Below are 24,896 nucleotides of genomic sequence, written 5' to 3'. Positions count from 1 at the left end.
CAACAAAATCCCCTATTCAGATGATCCTGGACTATCTGTTTCATCTGAAGTGGGAGAGCTTGGCCTTCTCGTCTATCAAGGTGCACCTGGTGGCAATTTTGGCCTTTCACTGTCTGATCCAAGGCCGGTTGGTTTTCTCCCACAGGATGGCATCCAGATTGCTCAAGGGCCTGGAGAGAGGTTTTTCGTCGATACGAGACCCGGTACCTCAGTGAGATCTGAACCTCGTCCTCTCACGACTTACGGCACTGCTGTTTGAGCCGTTGGCCTCTTGCTCCCTCGCGCATCTGTCCTGACCGGTGGCATTCCTGGTGGCGATCACCTCAACACAGAGGGTCTTTGAGTTAAAGGCCCTGACCTCAGAGCTCCCATACACAGTTTTTTTTAAGGAGAAGGTGCAGCTTTGTCCTCACCCATCCTTTCTGCTAAAAGTCGTCTCCCACTTCCATGTCAAGCAGAACATATTCCTGCCAATGTTCTTTCCAAAGCCCAACAAATCCAATGAGGAGAAGCATCTTCACTCTCTCGACGTGAGAAGGCCTTTTACGTTGACAGGACCTTCTGCTGTTCCGCCGATCTGATGAAGGGACTTCCGGTGTTGTCTCAGTGGATTTCTTCCTAGATTACGGCATGTATTTGGGCCTGCTATGATCAGGAAAGAGTCATGCGCCCAGCTTCCCTGTCCGCCCACTCCCCGAGGGTGCAGGCATCTTCAGTGACCTTTCTGGCACATGTTCCCATTCAGGACATCTGTAGAACCATTATGTGGTCCTCCATACACACATTTACATTCCACTATGCCATCACACAGCAAGTGTGAGATGACTCTGGGTTCGGCAGAACGGTGCTGCAGTCGTCCCATCTATGAACTCCTGCCCGTCTCCAGAGTTACTGCTGGTAAGTCACTTAATTCTGAATGGACATGAGCAAGCACTCGAAGAAGAAAGAACGGTTACTTACCTCGTAACTGTGGTTCTTCGAGATGTGTTGCTCATGTCCATTCACAGCCCACCCTCCTTCCCCTCTGTCGGAGTTCCGGCAAGAAGGAACTGAGGGGAGGGGAACCGGCAGCACCCTATGTATGACCGCATACATGTGCCACTGCAGAAAGCACTAGAGCTGGCCCTATGGATTCCACTAGGGGAAAAATTTCCGGCACTGCTGCATGCAGCGTGCACACACCTAATTCTGAATGGACATGAGCAACATATCTCGAAGAACAACAGTTACGAGGTAAGTAACCGTTCTTTTCTACTTTGTGAAAGCCTGAAAATAAAACCTTTCTCCTTCTTCATAGATTACAAAGGAGCATAACTGTGATTTAAAAAAAAAAAAAATTGTATCAAGTCCCCGTCGTCGTCCGTCCCGTCGTCCCCCCCCCCCCCCCCCAAACTGCAGCTTACACTGAATTAAGGCTTCACTGTAAGTAAAAGCTTACACTAAAGTAAGATATTCTTGATAATAATTTACTTTAATTACTTTCTGTTTTGGGGTGGGTGTTGGGACTTTAGACATACAGACAGAGCTATCTAAGCATCAGAGCTATCCACATGTGGTGTCAGGAGAATAGTGTTATGTAAGTAATGGTTATGCAAAAAAGAACATAATGAATAATGTTTTTTCGCTTCAGTAAGTTTTTAGTGCTGGCTAATGGTGCCAGATTGACTGTTCTGGAAGCTGAAGGCCTCTCTCTATCCACACAACACATACAGCATAGGCAGCAGGAGAACCAGCTTCCTGCAAGTGCCCTTCCAGTGTGCCTTAGCCCTGTTTTGGAGGAAGTGCCTTTAAGCAGTGGCGGAGGGCACTTCTGTCTTCATTTCCATTCAGTTTTCAGCACCTCTTTCCTGGTAACAAATACTAGTCAGCACCATTAGAGGCAGTTATATGAAGTGGACTCTCCGCGAGGGTGTAGAGCAGGAGTTCCCGAACTTTTTGTCATCACAACCCCATTTTAATGAAATATTTCCTACCAGGACCCCAGACAGCATAGTGTCCTCCACATATTCGGGATTGCTGCAACCCCATCTGCTGATGGCACGACCCCATTTGGGGTCATGACCCACAGTTTGGGAACCGCTGGTGTAAAGAGAGGCAGAGTAACTGGTTTGAACTAAAATTCTTGTGGATAGTCACTGCTGCAAGTAAGAGCAGAATTTGACCCTAAAATCTTTTTCTTAGTCTGAAGTTGATAGTTTCTGATATTCTTACCTGGATTTTGGTGTATTCAACCTGGAAGAACTTGCCTCTTCTACAGCAGGATTAAAATAATGTTACCATTAACCACCCTCGGTGTCTGTGTAATTATTCTCTTCTTAGTTTGGTATTTACTAAAACTTCATGCATGATTAAAAAGTTGGAACTGACAAGAATGAGTCCACAAAATGTTTTGTGCTGAGAATGTGTTGGCTCTGTAGTGAGGACTATCTACTGCTAGAAAACAAGTAAAAACAAAAAAGATGGTGTATGCGGTGGTTCTGGTTGCAGTGGTGTGGAGAGGATAAGATTCTGATAAATACAGATCACCCCAAGTGCAAAATATCTTAAGACAGAAATTGGGGGCCATTTAAAATCTGTCTCTGAAATCTTGGGGAAATTGACAAAGCAACATAAATAGAAACCTTCTTTGGAATGTTATATTTCATACTTCTGTGGAAATGTAGGCAGTTGTGGAGTGTCTGGAAATATGCTAAGAACTAGTGAACTACACTTTACCAGGGCTTGAGGGGTGCCTGATCCAGAACAGAATCAGAGTACCCTTCAGAAAGTAATGAGAATTTGATGTACCCAATATTTGTGAGCTGACATGACATATTTGTTTTGAATTTGGCTTATACATACATGCAGATTTCATAAACTGTCACCTTTTGGCTTTCATTATGGGGTCATAACTTAACACTATTTTTGTGCGGATCTCTTGCTGAATGATTTTATTTCATAAAACCCTTAGGGACAGTTAGAAAGGCATATCCTAACAATATGTCCTTCTGAACCTTTGGCATAATTTACACTTGTATTATCATAATATCGGAGTGAGTTGGAGGAAACAGGCCTATATAGCTGTATCCTCTTGCTCTTCCTGTACCATGTTTTAAACAGAGTCCCAGAGTTCCTCAGGGCTTCTGTCTGTCTTCCAGGTTCAAAGACTAGCCTTTTTTGTAGGCTAGAGAATCAGCAAGTGAAAACATTCAAACATAAGAAATGCTTGGTGATCTGTAGTTGTAAACATCAATGTGGCGATGGGCAAAGATTGTTCCTCTGAAGGGTGTAAAAACTGCATTCCTACTCCCAAGCACAGTTGCAGTGTTTTGTTGTTGCGTTCTCTCTAATTCATGTATGCCAAAGTGAATGCAGTACTTAAATAGCAATTCAGAGCCAGAGAGCGGTAGAGCATCACTACATCATATAACTAATCTGTAAAATGCTACCAGTATATTTAGATTGATTGTTAACATTGTCAGCCTGATTTCAGTGTATTCTTTTTATAACCTTGGGTTCCTCCTCATCCCCTCCTATCCCTTCTCTGTAGTGTAAAACACTTTGCTATGACTTCAAAACAGACTAATTGTGGGATTTTTCTTTGCCTTCCTGACAGCAGTGACAATGAATGTAGAACTCAACATGCCTTGATTTGGTAGTCTGTCAGTGGCACTCAATCTTTTCAGACTACTGCACCCCTTTCAGGAGTCTGATTTGTCTTGCGTACCTCCAAGTTTCACCTCACTTAAAAAGTACTTGCTTACACAATCAGACATAAAAATAAAAAAGTGTGTCAGCCACTATTACTGAAAAATTGCTTACTTTCTCATTTTCACCATATCCTTATAAAATAAATCAATTGGAATATAAATATTGTACTTACATTTCTGTGTCTAGTATATAGAGCAATATAAAAAAGTCATTGTCTGTATGAAATTTTAGTTTGTACTGACTTCGCTAGTGCTTTTTATGTAGCCTAGTTGTAAAACTAGGCAAATATCTAGATGAGTTGATGTACCCCCAGAAGACCTTTGCGTACCCCCATGGATACGTGTACCCTTGGTTGAGAACCACTTGTCTATATTGTATGCATCTTAACATCAGTGATGTGTGTATTCTATTAAATTAGCATTCTGTGGTAATCCAAAATACTTAAGCTTCTCTCCTTGGCCTATTGTTCTAACTTCAGACCAAGTATAAAAATGAAGAATGAGCAGTTAACAATATTCTCTTGCATTGACACAGCCTGGTTCTCCTCTCTTACACTGAAGTAACTCTGCTGAAGTCAGTGGAATTATTTCTCATTTATACCAGTCTCTGAGAATTTGGGCACACATTTGTTTTTTAATGTAGGCTGACCTGCTCACCCTTACTTGGTCCCTTTCCATTTTTCATGCACTCTGGTAAGCAACTGTTTGTGTATTTGATGGCAGTGTTACATCCTGGTCATCAGAGGGTACAGATCAAAGGAGTAGCCTGGCTTCTTTCATTTCCACTCTTGGTGCCTTTGGCTTGGCTTCCTCTGCGCTTTTAGAAGTCAGCTGCTCGTATGACTCTGGATTCTACCAGCTGCCTAGGTGAGCACAGTGGGCACTGGAGCTGATATTTGCTGTGCTTTACTGTGTAAGTAGCAACCCTTTTCTCAAATACAACAGATGAGGGGTAATATAAATATCTAGTGAGAGAGAAGAAACACTAGTCATTAATGTATCATTTAGCATTAAAACAACCTGCCATTTTCACACTCGTAACCCCATCTTTTACTTTTAACCCAATCTAAGAAAGCAGTAAGCTTTGCAACAGCACTGATGAAGATCATTATTTCTGCCATAACTGCCCCAAATCCAGTTGCATACAGCAAATGCAGGCCACAAATCATAATGAATCATGGATCCTTCACTTCAGGTGAGTGAAATATGACTGGTGTGACCTACTTCATTTGCATATTAAATGTGCTAGATGGTTTTTATCCTCCCCCCCTTTTGTTTCCTAGGAAACCAATGCTGGAGCATAGTAGAGAACAGCAGTTGTATGGATGATTCTGCATGCCTGAAGCTTTGTTCTTTTGTAGACAGGAGGCTGTAAAACAGGAAAAGACTAGAGTTTTAAAAACATCTTTATTAACAAAAATATAAGACAAGGGTGTACATATTTGTGCTAATGAACTATAAATTCTCAACATTTATACAAAAACCCGCTTCAAGTTACAAACAGGAATATTTATAATGTAGTAATTCATCTGGGTATGACTTGTACAAAGAGTCCATTTCAAGGCATTATTAAATGCAAATGAATGTGAAGCTGACTGGTCTGTTTTCATTGTCCTTAATGAATTCATGCAAAGCCATGGTGTGTGTTAGTGGGTGAATTAGACGTAGTGAAATAGAGAGTGTTGTCAGAAGATTGAGCACATAAGGAGAGGAAACTAGATGGAAACAGAAATTAAATTAGTGGTAAATGTGGGGAGAGCGAAGTAAAAATTTCAAGAGAATTAAGTAAATCTAGAGAGAGAAATTAAGACAATTGTGACCCTTCATATAGTAGCAGAGTGGGGAGGGGAAGGGCAGAGGAGAGGCCTGCTTTGCAATTGTGCTGGGCAATTCATTTAAAAGCAGTCTCTTTGCTTTGCCTGTACTACAACATTTTACCATTTGAACTTGCATGTAGCAATGTGTGAGTACGTGATACAGGTGTTGCAGAGCCTCTCCCCCAAGTTTTGGTGCATCTTCTTGGAGCAAGTGGTTAATATCTGTGGTATAGATAACATATGACTGCATTTATTCTTGTTCTTGTTTGGTTCCAATGGATTCTTTGACCTGAATGAGGAGCCATGCATACATTATGAGATGCAGGAGCTTCTGTACATTGTTAAGTCCTATTGCTCACGTGGAAGATGCCATGGCAAAGAGTTGCAAGCCACTGTCTGAACGATTCTGGGGCTGCAGGTTATTGTGAAGAGAACTGCCCCTGTGGGGAAGGGGTGCTCAAGGAGGTAAGGAGCTTTATTGATATGTCTTTTACTTGATATGTTGTTGTTTTTGGCTGTTTTGCTGATCTAACTTTTTTTTTTTTTTCTTTTTCTCATCCTGTGTAGGACACTGAGAAGAGAATGGTGTGGGCCCAAGTTTGGAGGGATAAGATCCAAGCCATGTATCCCCATGATGTCGTGCCAGTTCATTTTCCCACCTCCTGCACTGATTGCCCTGAGGGAATTACAGATAGTCAAGAGCACCACTGGGTAATGAGCAGGCATGGGGAGTTAAGTAGAACCAGGGGATATACCTAGGAATGGGCTAAACCCATTAAGTTTCAATTTCGGTTGTTACTGATATTACTTTTTCTGTTCTCAGGAATCTGGGAGAGAGAATTGTCTCACTCTGATGCAGATTTCAGGTCACCATAAGGTATTTGTGTATAATACATGCACATGTGCTTTACTGTCTTTTCTCTAAGGCTTGTATTTCTCTGGAGCTGAAGACCTGTTGGTGCTAAAATGGGTCTGTGAGAAACATATGTATGTATATTTTAAAACATATTTTTAGGATGAAGCAAAATTTCTGAAAGTTTTATTTGTAATATACAACAAATTCTAAGGTTTTGAATAAATTGTAACGTGTAAGTAACAGAACTCCATGTCTTGAATGTTGGGTTGGGGCAGAAGGAGTGCAGGGAAGAGCAGAGGTCAGCCAAGAACCACCTTGTATGCTCTTGTGCCTATGTTGACCTAACAGCTGCATGGTTTTACAGGTGACAGGGCCATTAGCCTGTAGTGTCACTGTAGGCTGGGCAGGAGCATTGTAGGACTATGCTAAGAGGACCATATGCTCTGTTGGAGCCAGGACCTGTTGACTGCCACAGTGGTGTGGGGTGAAGAGGAGGTGAACAGCATGGTGTTTAGCTTTGCTCAGAGGAAGTGCAGTAACAATCATCGTGTGCATGCCTGTGTGCAAATACATGCGTGTGAATGTGGTGCATGTGCATGGACATGTGTTCAGTTACAGACATGCCAAGAGCTTCCAGTGGTGCTTAGAATGCCTTACTGTTGCACAGTAGACAAGGCTTGAGAGTCTGTTAAGCTAGAGGGATTTTTATACTCCAGTTCTGTTACTATAATTGGAGGGGATCATTGTGGGGAAAATTAACAGGATACAAAGCTTTAATTTACTTGCCATTAGCTGCACAGCAAAGCCCCTTAAGCAAATATGAGGGTCACTTTTCTCCAGAGTTAAAGGTAATTTAAATTTAGTTTTTCCCTCTCCAAGGCTTTATAGTCCATAAAATGTTAGAAGTGAATTTTTTCTTTGTATTTCTATTTAGTTCTTAAGAATGCAAAAGCCCTAACAGCAGCACCTAAGGCCAGACATAGTATGAGCAGATGTCATTCAAGTGTCGTCATCGTAGCTCTGCCACCCTCCCAGTGCATCATTACCCGTGCTGTTCCTATCCTGTTTCACTTCTGAATAAAGACCGGCTGAACTGTTGCGATTTTTTTTTTTTTTAAAGAGCATGGACCAATGTCTGCTTGAAAATGGCATCAGATGTTAATTTGACTAAATTAATTTTGTTCCCTTCTCCACGCTTTGAACCCAGGTTTGTTATTAATTATTTGTATTACAGTAGGGCCCAGAGGCCAGATGGGGTTGGTGAGCATTGCACTAGCTACTGTATAAATTCATAGGCAGAAACAGCCTAAATAGACAACAAAGTATGGGAGAAGAGAGAAGAGACGCACAGAGAGCTGAAGCGACTTATCTGAGATCACAGAGCATCAGTGGCAAAGCGAGGAATAAAACCCTTGTCTCTTGAGTCCTAGTTCAGTGTACTTGCTGCTAGACCACATGGCCTCTCGGTTAAAGAGGCATTATCAATTTAATGTGCTGTTTTGTCCTTGTTAGTGCTTGGTTATGTGTGCTATTACTATTTTACATTTCTTGTGGAAAAATGCCATAACATAAGGTCTTGCATTACATTTCCCTAAATCAATTGAGTATTTTGTTGTATATACATTCTTAGCTTTAAAATAAAGGTTATTAAGTGAGTCTAAGGTGATTAGTAGTCATCATCTCAACTAGAAATGCTCCTTAATCATTATTTTTGTCTAACATTTGACAAAGGTCAGGGTGTGATGGTCTAGGATGCTGAATTCCTTCATTTATCCATTGAACAAATACAGTGTGGGAGGGTAGAGGCAATGCAAATGTCTCCATGTTGCTTTGCCAAGTCAATATGTCAAATGTTGCCCACTCTGGTCCTTCCTCCCCGCCCCCTCGCTTTTGCAATAGTGTGTCTTATGCGGGGGAGTGGATTTTGAAATAATTTAATCAAAATGACAAATTCCAAGTAATGTCAGAGCCCATAAAATAGGTGTGGAAATAAATGATCTGGTAGATGCATTGTGAATTTTGTAGTTGGCCTCTGCTGAGGCTGCTTTATTTTTAGGCCACATGGTCATGTGACTTTCTCAAACATTTGCTAATTGGCCAATAATTTTTGCCAGCGAAAGAGGCAAGAGACTGGACTCTTCCATTGCTTCTGGATACTCAAATAGCCCAAACACGGCCCCTTTCCTCCTCCTCCTCCTCACCCCCCCCCAAAAAAGCGCTTCCATTTCCACCTATGCTTGCCTAGAAGACTTGCCATGTCTGTCAATACTTTGTGTAGAAATGGAAGACTACATGTTTCTGAGTTGTTTATGCGGCAAGCTTTCTGTGCTGAGAGCACGGCCCCCCAGTGCCTCCCTTCACTGGCTTCCACAGCATACAGCAATCAAATGTAAGGAATCAGGCCTTCTCTGAAAAGCCCTCAGAGGGACTGATTCAAGCTGTGAAAGGGGCAGCCTCAGTCTATACAGTGGTGACCTCCCATGACAGCTGTATTTTATTGGAACAATGGAACTGTCAACATCAAGGGCAGGAGACAAAGCCATCTCAGCAGCTGGCCCACACCATACAATGTGCTTACAGAAGAGACCAGAATGACCACAGACTTCAGAGCAAAATGTAAAACCCACTAGCTTGGCCTAGCTTTCATACAGCAATACCACTCCCAAAAATCCCTCTGTCTGGGGTTAGAGAGAGGAAAACCAATAGATCATTCATGTTACTGCATGTGTCAGGTGCTTAATTACCAGCATGATGGCCACTATATAATAAGCTAGGTAGGTAAAATATATAAAGTGTCTGTTAGATGGCCTCAGCCAGTTGGATGGTGCTGGGCTGTCTAGTGGTGTAATAGATTTTCAGCTTGTGAATGAATGAGCCATTCATGAAAACCTGAAGATTTAGTCTGTGTATGTATCCACCTCCTCCAATGCCTTAAAAAAAATGTGTGGGAAAGAGAATTCTCTGCCCCGGAATGAGAATATTGCATTCCCTTATTAACATCTATGGGTATCTGCACACTGAAACAGTAGAAAAAGGATAGCTGAGCATCTGGCAGGGAAGATCTAAATTGCTGTTCCAACCCTAGATTAACTTTAATCAGCATGAATAGTGACCATAGCAAATTTTGTGGTATGTCAACAGTAATGGACTGTATTGTGTACAGTAGCTTCCATTGCTACAAGCAACTTTATTTAAAAAAAAGTTTTGAAACGTAAGTTTCCTCCACCCACCATCTATGAACAAATCTATGGGTCTTGGTTTGCCCAAGTTCAAATAGCAAGTCAGTGGTAGAACTGTGACTAGAACCCAAGTTTCCTGACTCTAAGTCATGTGCCCTCTCCACTGGCTTATTTGCCTTAGTTTTAATATTACTCCAGTTGGAGTGAAGGAGAGGATAGGGTTCATCCAGTTATTACCCAGAAGCCACTATTTTTATGGTACAAGCCACGTACAACATCCAGTGATTAGCAGACAGCAGCTAATGTAGAATCTCAGTGGTTTAATAATATATTTACAATGCTTATGTAAAGGAGCACTTGATTGCACACACTATAATACACAGACTCTAGGCTTACTGTACTTGCTGTGGAACGCTGAATTAATCGCTTAGGGCAAAATTTGTAGCGCTCTGGAAACATCCATTGAAATGTTAGTGTTTTGTTTAAACAGATTATTACATAAATAAAACATCTGGTTATTTTCATCTGAACCAGTTTTTCTAGTAAAAGCCAAAAACCTGCAGAGGAGCTGCTGCCAAAATTTAGATGCTCTGTGTGTTAAGGAGGTACCCTAGGGAGCTCCATAGTTAAGGTTGCATTGAAAATTGCACTAAGGCAGGATTAAAATTCCCCATATTTTACTCAGTGATTGAATTTAGTTTCCAAACTTAACACATTTAATGGCCCAATACATGTTCAGTCAGATATTTAGTGACTTTGACATAGGAAACCATGTTGAAATTTCTTTTTGAAATTTCTCTGGAGGTGTGTTTTTTTTTTTTTTTTTTGGTGTTTTCATGCTTCTGGCTAAAGAATCAGTCATTTCAGACTTCCCACAACTTCTAGATATAGGCCACATATAATCTAAACACAATTTTTTCCTTATTTTCTTCTAAATTGTTTTATCTCAGCAAGGAAAAGCCAACAGAATTCTCAAGTTGTGCTGGAGACTTCCATGTGCTGATGTTGCTACTCTGCGTACCTAAACCCCAGGTCTGCTTCACATAGACAAGGGTGATAGTGTTTTTTTCTTTTTTTCTATGTGAATTGACTTGAGAGCATAGTGGTCTCGTTTCACGCACATAGTTGCTATAGGAGCACTTAGTGCACTGAATGAGTCACATCACGTGATAGGCATGGCTTTTGAAAGGGTGTTGGGGGGGGTATTGATCCTTCTAGCAGTGGAGATATGCTTGCTGATTTTGCCTGTGTTCTTGGGACAGGGTGCGGTATTGTTTTGAGTAGGTGGGTCCTGGTCTGTAGGAAGCTTGCTTCTGATGATAAGGTAGGGGGCTTGTTTGAAGGCCAGAAGTGGGGGGTCAGGAAAGATTTCTTTCTTCCCGTCGAGTATGGGTGGTAATTTTTTACAGATACCCCATATGGGTTCCAGTGTGGAGTGGTATGTGACAACTAAAGTTGTGCAGTGGGAAGGTTTTTGGGGTTTTTTTGCTCTACTGAATCAGGTTCTTTCATGGTATTGTGCAATCTGTGATGTGATCTGCTTTGCTGTAGGAGTGGCCTTGTTTGGTGGAGGCAGTTTTAAGTATGTTAAGATATGTATCCTGGACTTTATCCTCAGAGCATGTTCTGTGATGTGTGAGTGGCTGGTTGTAGATAACAGATTTCTTGGTGTGTCTGGGGTGGTTACTGTATCTGTGAATGTAAGTGTGGTGATCTATGGGTTTCTTGTATATAGTTATCTGTAGGGTTCTATTGCAGAAGCTGGCCATGGTGTCTAGGAAGCTGATGCTGGTGTGGGAGTGTTCCAGAATGAGTTTGGATGGGTGGGTGGTGGTGATGGTTGAAGTAGTGGTGGATATCTATGAGGGAGTTCAGTTCATCTGTCTAGAGGATGAAAATATCATTGACGTATCTCAGCTGTATTGTTGTTGGTTTTTGGTGCATTTGTCCAGAAAATTTTCCTTCAGGTGGCCCGTGTAGATGTTGTCATATTGAGGAGCCATCCTAAAACTCAGTGTTTGTTGTTGAATGTATATGTATTGTAGGTAAGAATGAAATGCATGAGTTTGGAGATGTGTTTGGGGTGGCTCTCTAAGACAGGCAGTGATGCCATCATGGTGAGGGATGTGTGTGTATAGGGAGGTGGCCATTCAGGGTGGCAATTATGATGATCTGGGAGTGGTTGTTAATGTTGCAGTTTCTGGAGGAAGTCATTTATATCCTGGAGGAAACTGGACCTTTGTGGGTTGAGGTGTTTGAGGATGGTTTCTGTGAGTCCTGATTTTCCTCCAATAAGAGTGCCATGGCCAGCTATGATGGGTCTGCCTGGGTTCTCTTGCTTGTGTTTCTTGCAAAGCACGTAGAGGGTCCTGGGGGTGGATTTGTGGAGGATGAGGCTGTAGAGTTCCTGTTGGAGGAGTTTGGGGAAATATTTGATGATATCCTTAGATTCCTGAGTGAATTGTGGTATTGGGTCCTCTTTGTGATGGGGACTGGAGTGTCTGTCTCTGTACAGTATTTAACACATTGAATTGTACATTGCACTGAAGTGCACAACCTTAATTGTATTCTTCATGTAGGAGTAGCACATGGATGGGATTTTCAGAAGTGCTCAGTGTTGAAGTTAGTGGGACTAAGGTGTAAGAGAATGTGCCCTTTGGATCAATTTATAGGAACATCCATACATTCACAGGGCTTATGACAAATTTCAGCTTGATGTGAAGTGGCTGAATTACTAAATATCTTGGTGAGGAGAGGGCAAGAGGGGAGAAGGTCTTTTTAATGGAAAATCGTGATCAGATGCTAAGACTGTAGTGGTGCTAGCCTGCATCGTTATAAAGCAGTTGGCTAGCCGTTGTCAACTTTTTCCTCTTGCTGGCTAAGCTAACGATAATGCTGATTCAAAATGGCTAAGTTTTTAAATTAAAAAGGGTTCTCTTCTTGGACAACGTGATAATTGGTCAATGTTTGGCAGGCTTAACTGGTTGACACTATTTTAATGAAAGCATTAAATCTGTTTCTCTTTGCGTGTCTTTGTGGCGTAACTGCTTGTAACTGCTTGTAGTGTTAACTTGTCCTCACCTTTTTTTGCCCATTGAAATGCTAGGTTACTTGCTGCAGGACTTTTTTCCCCTCTTCAATAAATTGCTTGTACGGTGACTATAATTATACCATGGGCTTCCTTTTGTTGTTGCCGCCTGTTTGTTTCTGTAGATCAGCAGTTCTACACACTATGTAAACCTCTGTAGCTCAGCATTGTTCTGCAACCTGTTTTTGAGCTTCTCACACACAATTGCTTTAGGACTTGCACTTTTTTTATTGTTGTACACTAGAAATAACTACGGGAGTCGAATGTATTGAATGGCTGACCTTCACAGTGGCATGTACTTTTCCTTTTCTGTAATTCTGTAGGAAACTTTTTTTAAAAGGCTGCATCATTTTTGATTGTTAGTAATACTAGAAGCTCTGCAACCAATATAAGGGTGGTTGAAGTTCATGCTTAAGGAGATAAGCTGAAAGATGGTCAGGAAGAAGAAGTCTCTGTTTTGCATTGTGCTTGGCCAGCTGTAGTAGTGGGGAGCAGAGATAACTGACTAGGTGAACTGGTGATATCATTTAGTATGAAAAAGCATAGGTTTCTATAATTTAGTTTTAAAAAAATCTTGATTTGCAGTAGTAGTTAACCTGCCCTGCATGGACACACAAAAAAGGTGAGATAATTTGAGTCCACCCCCATCCCCAAACCATGAAAAGTAAAATATAGTCCCCAGACATACGTTGCTAATTTCAAACTGATACTGTATTTGACCATAGTAGGTTTCCAATAATCTAATATATTGACTCTGTTAGTCACTTGAAGGTCTGAAAGGGGGGAGGGGTTTCTGAGCAGCAGCATTGTGCTCAGACCATCTCTTGTTGTAGAAACATGTATGATGCATGTGGGAACACAGAAAGGAAGGGAGCTTAGAGGCACAGAGACTCTCTAAGACATAGGGCACAGAAAATTGACTAACCCTTAGGAGACACCACATCTGATCATATTAATCTAAAGGACTTGTTCTAACAGTGCCACAAGAATAAACTGGTACATAGTGGATTTCGTTTTGTAAGCATTCTTTCTTGGTTCATCCGTTTCAGCACTTGCTTGATCACCTCTACCCCATGCCTCCTGTCCCCTTTCTAGTGGCTTGTCCCCCGCCTGTGGGATTTTGGCATGAAGATGGATCCCATGCTCAAGAAGTGGGAGACGGAAGGGTTTGTTGTAAAGATTCTTCCAGTGCTAATTCATCTGTGACCTGGTTACCTCTCTGGATATGGGGCAGGTGACTAGTACTAAATGCCCTACGTGCAGTATGTGTGCTCCTCTCCCACTCTTTACAGAGCCTTCCTGCTGTCCTCTGTAATGTTTTCCAAAACCACATGTGCTCTTGTCCGGCCAAAACTAACAAGTAAAGAACACTACTTGGGAGGGCAGGATGGGAAAGCTTGTTCATTTACATGCAAGCAGCTCTACTACCAGAGGTGGAGAGGGTGTGTATTGTATTTTCCTTCCTAGTGAGTAAGTTGGCCTGATGTTCAGTTGGGATGTGGGCTCTTTGTGCGTTTACCCACAAAAGCAGGAATTCTGGTGTGTTTGGTGTTGCCAGGTAATACCATATTTCAGTGCTAGCATGTCTCCTAAAGTTGTCATCATCTGTACATTAGGAAAGGGATAGGTAATAAGACCGAAAATATCATAATGCCACTATATAAATCCAGGGTACAGCTGCACCTTGAATACTACATGCAGTTCTGGTCACCCTATCTCAAACAAGATATATTAGAATTCGAAAAGGTACAGAGAAGGCCTACAAAAGTGATAGCTTCCATATGAAGAGAGATTAAATAGACAGAGATTGTTCAGTTTAGAAAAGAGATGACTAAGGGGGGATATGATAGAGATCTATAAAATCAGGAATGGTGTGGAGAAAGTGAATAGAGAAGTGTTATTTACCCCTATATATAACACAGGAGTCAGGAGTCACTTGATGAAATGTATAGGAAGCAGGTCAAAAACAAACAAAAAGAAGTACTTCTTTACACAATGTGCAGTCTTTGCACTGTGGGACTTGTTGCCAGGGGATGTTCTGAAGGTCAAAAGCATAACTGGACTCAAAAAAGATTTAAATAAGTTGATGGAGGATAGGACCATCAATGGCTATTAGCCAAAACCATCAGGGACACAACCCCATGCTTCAAGTGTCGTCCTCACCGTCAGAAGCCGGCACTGGTTGACGGAGTGGCTCACTTGCTAATTGCCCTGTTCTGATCATTCGCTCTGAAGCATCTGGCACTGGACACTTGAAAGTCAGGATGGGTTAGCTGTATCCTTGGTCTAATCCCGTATGACCGTTCTTATGTAATATTAAAAGCGCCTCGTTTTAAAATGAAATCTGTCAGTCAACCTGGGTATGAATGTTGTTGTAAAACTCATTGGGAGGGCTGAGAGCCAAAGTAGTCATTTTTTGGCTTGGGATGTTTCATTTCTACCCTCAACGACACTACCCTTAGGGAGGCAAAGCAGCAACAAACAGATGCTGGTATAATTTACACACTATTAAAAATAGACACCAAAATAATGTCAAGGGTGAAGAAAGAAATTCAGAATTTAGGTTAAAGCTGAATGCCCACCTTTCTCTGGTACTATGAACTCTTGTCAGACGTGTTATTTTGACAATAATGTTGGATATATGAGCTAATTTTGCCCTACTTGGACACACTTAGTGGAATGAGAACAATCCATTTGAACAGTGCACTGCTTAATATCATTACTACTTTAAATGATTTTGAATATGCTTGCTTTAATGTTACCCTACTCCTAGCCCTCTAGTTTATTGAACAAATTGCATTGTATATACCAGCGTTTAGGGTGGGGTTTTCAAAAGTGCTTAATTTAGCATGAGTCCCATTGTCTTTCAATGTGATTTATGCTTCTGAATCTCCTGTGTGCTTTTGAAAATCCCATGCTAGAATGTCTGATTTTTCTTTTTGTATGCATATAGGGACCTTTTCTAAGGTGAAAGAGGTTAAGAAAGTTACACATCTGTTTGTTACAATAGTAATTATTTTAATTCCCTACAGTATTGGTTGAATGGCTCCTCAGGGCAGGACGTAGAGAAGCTGTTTGATGCTATAAACAAATTGTTTATAGGACGGCTTGTTTTGGAGTCTTTAAAAGGGAGAAGGCATCTTTCAATTTGCTCTTAAGTAATATGCAGGATTAATATCAAGTGAGTTTAGGAGCATTAATTAGTAAATAGTGAGTGCTACACAACCGAATTCTCTGTTTAGGTACTTATATGGCCCCATCAGCCTATTACATGAGCGCCTGCTAAGCATAATATCTTAATAAACGGTGAATCTTCAAGGGCACCACAGGAAGGATGAACTTTGAAAACCACATGAATTTCTGTGAGAGGTGAGTTAGCACCTGCTGAAGGGCAGGGTAGAAAGGCAGATTAAGTGGCGTGGAAATTCTGCACCTGAAGAATATAGATTGATATCTAAACTAGGCTACGTAAAGTGCAAACTTGAAGTCAAAAGGTGACGTGAAAAACAACAAATAACGGTTAATGTTTTTAAAAAGTTAAAAACTAGAAGGCTGCACGTGTGGCAGTTGATCCCTGTGTGCCACCAAAGAGACAAGGGGGAATTAAGGAGGACCAGAATAAGAGAAGTTTTTTAATGAATTTTTTTTCACTCATTTTTGTTCCAAAGGCATTTTTTAATGGGAAATCAGTGTGTCCTTGGCAGAGATTGAAATTTCCAAGGAGCAAGTTGGGGCACAGTTTGAAAAACTCAGGCTCAGTAAATCACTGACACTGAATGCTTCTAAACTGAAGGAAACAAAATATAGAAACAGTGTAAATTCTGATGAGAAATGCATTAGGTCCTTAGAAATAGCTACTGCTCTCAAGCAGTGGAAAGTCACTACTATGGTTCCTCTCTTTAAAACAGGAGCCAACATGCTGAGGCTCACCACGATGTATTCCCAGCTGAAGGGTGGTATTTTAAACATTGGCGTCACTTATGTGCCAACAATCTGTCATGTAAGTAATTTTAGGTACAGTTAATCATTTTGTAGTGTCACTGCACTCACAAATCAAACAGCTTAGAAATCCAAGTGACTAAAACTGTGGGTGTGAAAATGGAGGCTAGTTTAGTTTAAAAAAAAAAAAAAAAAAAAAAAGTAACTTAATTGGTCAAACAAGCATGGCTGCTGCTATAAGTCAAGGGTGAGGAAGCTAATAAAATAATATCTAAAGGCAACCTGGGAACATAGCTTACTTGGTTTTTCACAAAGCTTTTGACAAAGTTCTTCTGCAAATTGTTGTTAAAGAAAATAACCATGGTGTGAGGACCAACTCTTGTTTTAAAATCTCATTCTATAAATGGTTACACAAGCCTAGTAAATGGTTCCTTCTGGCATGGAAGAGAGATTAGTGCTTTGATGCCACATGGCTTCATATTGGAATCAGTATTTAGTATGTTTACTAATTTAGGGGAAGAGACAGCGAGCTGGTGGGTTTGATCAGTAAGCACTACGGAGAATTGCAAAAACTTCCGCATTTAAATCCCTCAGAAGGATTAGGCAGTATAATTTCAGATGAAATGTAAATGAGAATAAGATAAGACATAGGTTAAAACATACTAAGATACTTTGATTGACTGAATTTGTTAGATGGCTTTGCACTGTGCAGCAGCAGCTCAACATTGGGTGCGTTGAAAATGGAATAGCAAATACCTAAAATGCTTTGTTCTTCTGCATTCATGACTGGTACATCTGTCCACAGAACTGTCATGTTGAATCCAGAGTCCCTTTTTGGTTGCTTCACCTTTAACAAAGATTGAAAAACCAAACCAAACAAAAACAAAACAACCAAAACTAAAAACCCACCCTAGGTTTACTGGAACTGAAAAAAAGAGAGGAAGAATTAGCGGGGATTTGATGGAAGTGCAGTGTTTGGTATTAGGAAGGGTTCACAGGAAACTGATCAGTCCCTCCTTTTCACACTGCCCTATAGTATGAGAACAAAGGGTCTCTTGTGGCTGAATCTCTCTACTCAGAGCACAGCCTGAATTAATTGGGGTAATGTCTGGAGAATTCTCTGGAGGAAGGCATCCACACAGCTCAAGGCACAGAGCTGTAGGAGAGCCACTCTGCAGCTGCTTCTGCAGTCTCAGAGCTGCAGCAACCTTGGCAATTCCGGTGCTCCTCTTCCCCACTTCATGAGCAATGGATCAAAGTGGTTCTGTGGACTTGTCAACTCCTCTTCCTCTCCCAGTTTGCCCAACTACAATTCACTTTTCCCTACCATATGTCCAGGAGCAGAGTTCCCATGGTGTGTATTTCCTGACATCTTGGCCCCCTTTACCCACACACAGTTGGCCCCTTTGTGTTTTTATCATTATTAACATTTGTAATTGCATAAGCTAAGCATAATCAAATCACCAAGGCCCAAGATGATCACTTGCAGGGTCAGAAAGGATATTTCCCCTCAGCCTTCTGCCCACTGCCTTATGTAAAATACTGCACAAAAAGGGAAGAGAGTGGTAATTGTGGTTTGCTTTCCCCTGAAGCATTAAGTGCTGGTCGGTGCTGGAGGCAGTTTTCTGGTTGGGATGGACCAGTGTATTGATGCAGTGTAGCACATCCTATATTAAATAGGTATAGCTATCCTATGTCTTTTATTATAATATTAAGGGTCTACAAGTGTTTCCACTATAACCTTCTAATTCCCAGGGTTTATAAATTGCTTTTAATGTTTGTTAGGGGCTGAAATATAGCATCCAAAGTTTTAGAGCAGGATCACTTTTTTCCAAAACAATTTTATTTTTTGTTAAGATAGTCTGCTAGTTCATAGGATTTTATTTTTAAAAAGTTGAAGGAGGTATTTTGCACACATGGTGTAGGAACAGTAGTTATTCTGCTTTGTACCGACACTTAGTAAAAATGACATTTACAAAATTTACCTTTAAAGCATCTTGGCAGTTATGCTCTATCACATGAACTTTGATGCACTTAACCTATTTTAGGAAGAAAAGCAACTTTTTCTTCAATTTTTATTTAAAAAATATAAACTCACTTACAAATGATGAAAGTTTGGTATAACCTGACAAGCCAGAAAATGCAGAGTTTGGGCTGAAAGTCCATTCTTATCAGCTGTATTATGCCCCCCAAAAATCACAGTAAATAGGCTAGATAGTATTGTCTATGTCTGAGAACTCTTGATATATACATTGCACTCTGGGGCAGTGTAGTTGTTAATTTTCTAGCTTTTGGTGGGCTTAGCAAGTCCTTTAATGTGACGTCTGTGTTCAGTGCAGCTTTATGCTAATGGTGTATGTAAACTATTAACTTTTCTTAAAGAAGCTCCTTGCTGTGTGGTGATGAGAAAAGCAAGGCAAATTGTAACTTCAGACTTGAGCAGAATAAAGCAAACCTTAGAACTTCTGCTGTCTTTTCCTCCATGAAGCTTTGCCACCTGCTTAGCACCCCATCTCTCCTTGTTTTTCTCCAATCAGTTCTGTTCCACTTCTCCCTCTTCCATTATCTAGCTCTGTTCCCTTTCTCTTCCAGGACCTGTCTCCCAATCGCAAACTATTTATGGAGCTCTTTCACATCATTTTTTACCCATAACTTCTACAGTGATCTGGATATTCTTATTGTAATATTACCTTTAAACTCTGCAATAAGGATGTTTCACAAGAACTGCCTCAGGAGACCGTTATAATTTACTCCTACTTCCAAATTACATTTCTCTGATCTCAAGGTATCATCAGAGTTCAATCTATTGGATATGTGCAATGTAATCTTATACCTCCTTCGTTGTCATTTTACTGCTAAGCCAGTGAACATATCCGAATGCCTTTCTGTCTGACAATCCCTTTACCCACCAACCCCTTGGAGGGTGTTAAATATAAACAGAAGTTCTAAAGTAGTTGGAGAAAATAGTGCTGAAAAATGTTTTTTCATCTCTACAAGGATTAAAATGAGGTCAGATCGAATCGAAGCAAACACTGACACTTCAGATCATAACTGTTCACTAGAGGAAAGCTGCAGTGAAGTGGTGGGCATAGAAATGTTGGGACCAGATTATCAAAAGAGCTTTGCACCCGAGAGCTTCTATTTCAGGCACTTAGATGAATGGCCAGATTTTCAAAGAAAACTGCTGGGTGTTGAGTACTTTTGAAAATCTGGTCATAATGTGGATGCTGAGCACTCTTGGAAGTCTGACCCTTAATTTTTCTATTCATATCATTGGGAAAATTTAATTTATATGTTGTAGCACATAAGCTGGATAAGCGTATGCCAGTCTACTGCTGCAGTTGATGAAAATAGCATGTTTTATTTTATGAGGATTTATGGACATATGGTGACCCATAGGCTAATTATGCTACAGCCAACTTTTTCTAAACAAATATTTTTGATAGTTGTATGATTATTTTTCTTAAGTAGCCAGTCACTTATTTATGAAATACTAAAACATATAGGACCAAATTTTCCTGTAGTGTAAACCTTGGGGTGAATTTGCCCATAGATTCCCCCTGCCCTCCCAACATGGATTTTGGATCCCAGTCTCCAAGAAGTCATAATTCTTGGGTATTTCTGTGCAGTCCACTGGAATAAGGCAGAGTTCCTCCATTTTTCCTCCTCCTTTTGAAAATGTCTCTGCATGACAGTTGTTAGCGCCTGACATTGGCTGGCCAGCCGGTTTTTGAACAAGCACTGACAGTCCGTGCCCCAATCTGAACCAGCATCACGATGCAATGCCTGCCAGTGGATAAAGTTTCCCAAGGGCTTCAATGAAGGGGTTAACACCAGAATCCATTCTCTCCTCTATACCTATCCCTCCCAATCTCCAGGAATAGTCACACTTCATATGCTTTCTGTGCTGGACTGGTAACTCATTAACTGCCTGTAATCTGATTGGTAAAGGGAAGAGAAGGCTCTGCTTGTACCTGTATGGCAGCCAAGCCAGTCTAGTTCCTTTAAAGCCCCAAGTCCTTCCCAGAGTTGCATGCTCTAACAAAGAGGGCAGAGCTAGGGAGATCCCTTTTCTAGGTGTTTTTTTTCTACCATGTTCACTTCCAACCTATGTCAGTATTTCTAAACAGGATTGTTTGCAGGGCAGATAGTGTGTGGTCATAGAATCCAGGTTGACAAGGATCAAGAAGATCTTGAGCCATTGCGGTGTGCCAAGAATTCCCATAATGGAATATTCTTGGTAACATTAACCAAAAATAACTTATACCCCGGGATAGCTGTCTTGTCTGTGTTAAGATGTGAGTTCTGTGGGCAAAGACCATGCAACATATTTCTGAAATGATCCTTGCTGCCTGCTCTCCTTAAGGAAAGTGTTGACAGTCTCCACGCTACCTGTGACCTTATAATAACCAAGAAAGACTTGTTACAAGACACATGGCTCTCAACTTCTAGTGTACCTTAGTAATCTCCTCTGGTGTAAACTCAACCATAGGAAACGTAGCATTTGTCCCCTCAAGATACCACTATGCATCCATGGAACCAGATGGTTGTCTAGTTTCAAGTGATTTTTATCCCCAAATATCAGAAAAATTCCACGTAGCAAGAGAAACTCACTGCTATAAATGAATAGGGGTAGCTTGGGTTGACCAAGCTATCAGCCACTAGCAACAAAACTGTTGTGAGCCTTCATCGATGCTGTGGCGGAGACAGAGTAACCTTTCTTCATCTCCTGCACTGCCACAGCATAGAAAGAAAAGAAAAATCTTTCTAGCTGTCAGTTGGACATTGAGCAAGAATTCTATGTACCAGTGTTGTATCCATTGTCACAAGCTTCTGAAATACATACAATTGCCTGGGAGAGTACAGATGGGTGATGTACAGTCTGTGAAATATCTTAGGCTTTTTTCGGAATGTAACCCCCACAACCTCAAGCTGGGGAGAGGACATTTGGGCGGGGTGGAATTGGTAGGCAGGTCACTTAGGTTAAGGTAACTCAATGGGTCTGCACTTCGGAGGGGGGGTGGGGGAGGTAAAATAAGCCCTGCCTTCCAGCCTGTGCCCCCCTTGTCATGCCCAGTTAGCAGCTCCTCCCTTGGGATTTAGCATAGGAATGTGTATATGATGCTGTGGCATTTCATTGAGACACCTTTTCTGGGAATGGGAAGGAATTTTTCCTCACCACCAGATTGGATGGGGCAGGGTTGGTGGTTGGTTTTTTTGTTTTTTGTTTTTTTTCCCCTTCCCCACAACAGTTCAGGGACTTAGTTGGGTATGTCAGAAGGTACCAGATGTCTCAATTTAGCAGCTGGCAGGTGCCCAGTGCAGGTACTTGTTCCACATGGGGTCTGGTTTCTTGATAAACTTGGACTGTAAGTGTATTTAGGTGAAAGCATCCCCTAAAGAATCTGGGGAGTAGGGTTGGGGCTCCTATGGTATTCTAATGACTGAGAGGAGAAAACTTCCCCTTTCCTCAGCCCCTTCACTTTCATATGAGGGGTGGGTGGTGGGGTCTCAGCAAAGGGCTGGGGACCAGCTGTGAAAGGATGGGAGACTGGGGGCAGCCCACCACCCAGTAGAAATGATGAAGGAAGGAGTCAGGACCTGCAATGTATAAGTTATTGTGATTAGCTCACAGATGAGATAATAAAATTGTGGCTTAATTAAACCACATCCCTCACATCTTGTCTTTCTTCCTGTGTGCTCTGGGACAAGAAAGGCTCTTTATAAATGAAAATATTTATATGCAGGTTACCAATTTAAACCATTTGTCATAAGGGGCTGAATATCCAGTTTCATATGTTGTTTTGTGTTGCTTTAAAGTGCTATTATTTTTACACTATCTTTCTTTGCATTAAATAGCCTATTCGTTTCTAACAGCCTCCCTGAATGTAGCCAGCATGGTTTTCAACTGCAGTACAGAACTGAGTCAGCATTGTCAGCAACCTCATATAAAATGATAACAGAGGGTTGCCTTCTGCACTTTTCCACCTAAGACAACACAGCTGCTTTTGATACAATTGACTACTTGATTATTCTTGAAGCCCTTGAAACATTTGTTGGCTTGAACAGAATTCTGTCTTGGTTCAGAGCTCCTGTCCATTCAGTCACAGTTTGTACCATATGGTGACTTCAGCTCCCCCGTTAATCTGTTTTTCTGAATGCTTTACATGACTCTTGGTCCTGTGCTTTTTAAAATTTCTACATGCTTTCTACTAGAAGCAATCTGATTGGCCACTGTGTGTTTAACTATAATATATATTACTGATGAATGAAGACCTACGCTCCCTCATATCAAGACTTCAAAGACTTAAAACCCAAAACATCTACTGTTGTGGGATCTATATGCTGATTTCGCTCACTCTCCCAACACACTTTCTCTTTGTGGTTCTTTTACTTCTAGTATCATTCTCCCACATTTTTGTCTGGTCTAACATTTGAATTGAACGTCTCCAGTGACATTACAAGTTGGTCAAAGCAAAATCTCCACACCACAGAGCGGACTGCATTTCTCTTTCTGATGCAAAGATGCTCCTCTTGTCTCTCTGCCCCCTCCCCTTTTTTAATCAATCTGCCCCTTCGTTTCATCTGTTAAGATTATTGTAATACCCTGGGTCCTGGCCTCCCCGTATACAGGTCAACAGGCTTCAGCTGTTGCTGCAGGAGTCCTGGCAGGTGCCTGATGGCCTGAGCACATAAATTCTGGTTTCATTCAATAATATTGATTTGATAGTAAAGTCCTTTATTAGCTGTTAAGGCATAAGATGTTGTAAAAAGCCCTCTGGAATTTAGGTCCAAACTATGCCCCTAATCCTTTTCACCTACCCCTTCCTCCCCGTATTAAATTATTGGTGCAGGTCAATTCATCACATATTTGAGTATAACGTGCACACACAGAGACTAGTATTTTTAAATATAGCTATATAATATGTATTCATAGATTATATATAATGTGTGTGTACACTTACAAAAAACACAAATAAAATATTTATATGCAAACATAAAAATTATATCACCTGCAATCACAACCCACATATTGACGTCCACACATACACAGGCAGACCTGTTCTCTGCTTCAAAAAGCTTACATATTAATGTCTAAATACTGGAGAGCGTGAAATAATCTGGTAATGTTACCATTTTAATTACTGTACCTTGTCTAATATTTATTATGTATTGGTTTGTGAGCTCTTTGTATCAGGCACCACATCTTCCTGTGTATGCATGGACAGCTTCTAGCACACTGTATGAGCTACTGAAGTGAAGGAAAACCAATTTGTGCACAGTTATAACACTACTGTTCCAAAATGGAGCATTATAGTGTTTGTAAGCTGGAGTATTGGGGGCTATTACTACAGAATGATATAGTATCTCTTTTTATATAGGTCAGCCAGAGTACATCTACGCTACAATAAAAGACTAATAGCATGGCTGTGGTTGGCCTGGGTCAACTGACTCGGGCTTGGGCTAAAAATTGCACAGTTGATGTTCAGGCTCCAGCCTAAGCCTGGACATCTACATTGCAATTTGCCTTCCTGCCTAAGCTCCGCAAGCCTGAGTCGATTGACTTTGGCTCTGAGACTTGGTGCTGCAGTTTTTTTATTGCAGTGTAGATGTATCCTCAGTTAGCAACCTCTCGCCAGAACATCTTGCTCTGAGATTTCAGATGCGTTAATGCTTTCCTTTTTTAAGCCAGAATCGAATTTGTGAATGTTTTCGTCTTTGCCAAGTTATGCATAGCATTGTACATTGACTAGTAGTTAAACATTGAAAGTGTTTTGTAAAGAGCTTTGCAATGTTGAGACAAGGATCATCTATGATGCAGTTGATGCACTTTTTTAAGCTGTGCCACTAAAGTGCAGACATCTTTGTCAGTGAAGAGAAGGCTTGAACTCCGATGTATAACATTATCGGTTACTGTTCTGCTTCTGTAACTGGGGATAAAGACAAGAATAGTTCCTCCTCTACTCCTTAGTGAGTTGTTCTGGGGAGGGGGGCAAAGTGGACATTGCTACATGATTCCTAAACATAGAAAAATCGTGACTCAGACTGCAAAATATCATGAAGTTGTCTTAAAAACCATGAGAATAACAAGTCTTCTCTTTATTTGTCTTCTAATGGTGAAATATTAAGATTCACATTTTCCAAGTTTTCTTTGCAACCACAAGGGCTAGAAACATTTTAAGGGAAAGAGATTCATAGAAATGTAGGACTGGAAGGGACATTGATAGTTCATCTAGTCCAGTCCCCTGCACTGAGGCAGGACAAAGTATTATCTAGACCATCCTGTCAGTCATAAGACTGCTCTGGTAATAACATCATTTCAGTAGC

At 41.0% G+C, this 24,896-nt stretch overlaps 1 protein-coding gene across 4 annotated transcripts in view; it reads left to right on the top strand.

Moving 5' to 3' along the window:
* Window positions 1-24,896, top strand: part of TSPAN5 (tetraspanin 5) — a 116,632-nt gene that overhangs the window by 30,294 nt on the left and 61,442 nt on the right. For 2 of the 4 annotated variants that reach the window (XM_067557226.1, XM_067557222.1), the window contains exons 1-2: window positions 6,122-6,217; window positions 6,330-6,383. The exons of the other annotated variants lie outside the window; for them this stretch is intronic. In XM_067557226.1, coding sequence (XP_067413327.1) covers window positions 6,128-6,217; window positions 6,330-6,383 — 144 coding nt within the window. In that variant the 5' untranslated portion in view covers window positions 6,122-6,127. Of the gene's footprint in view, window positions 1-6,121; window positions 6,218-6,329; window positions 6,384-24,896 lie in introns of those variants that run through there. 4 annotated transcript variants of the gene reach the window in all.

This window comes from Emydura macquarii, unplaced genomic scaffold, assembly GCF_026122565.2.
Source record: "Emydura macquarii macquarii isolate MOO-44397 ecotype Brisbane River unplaced genomic scaffold, CSIRO-AGI_Emac_v2 contig_1790, whole genome shotgun sequence".
Taxonomy (NCBI): domain Eukaryota; kingdom Metazoa; phylum Chordata; order Testudines; family Chelidae; genus Emydura; species Emydura macquarii.
The sequence above is the reverse complement of the archived record's forward strand: the minus strand, read 5'-3'. Positions and strand labels throughout refer to the sequence as shown.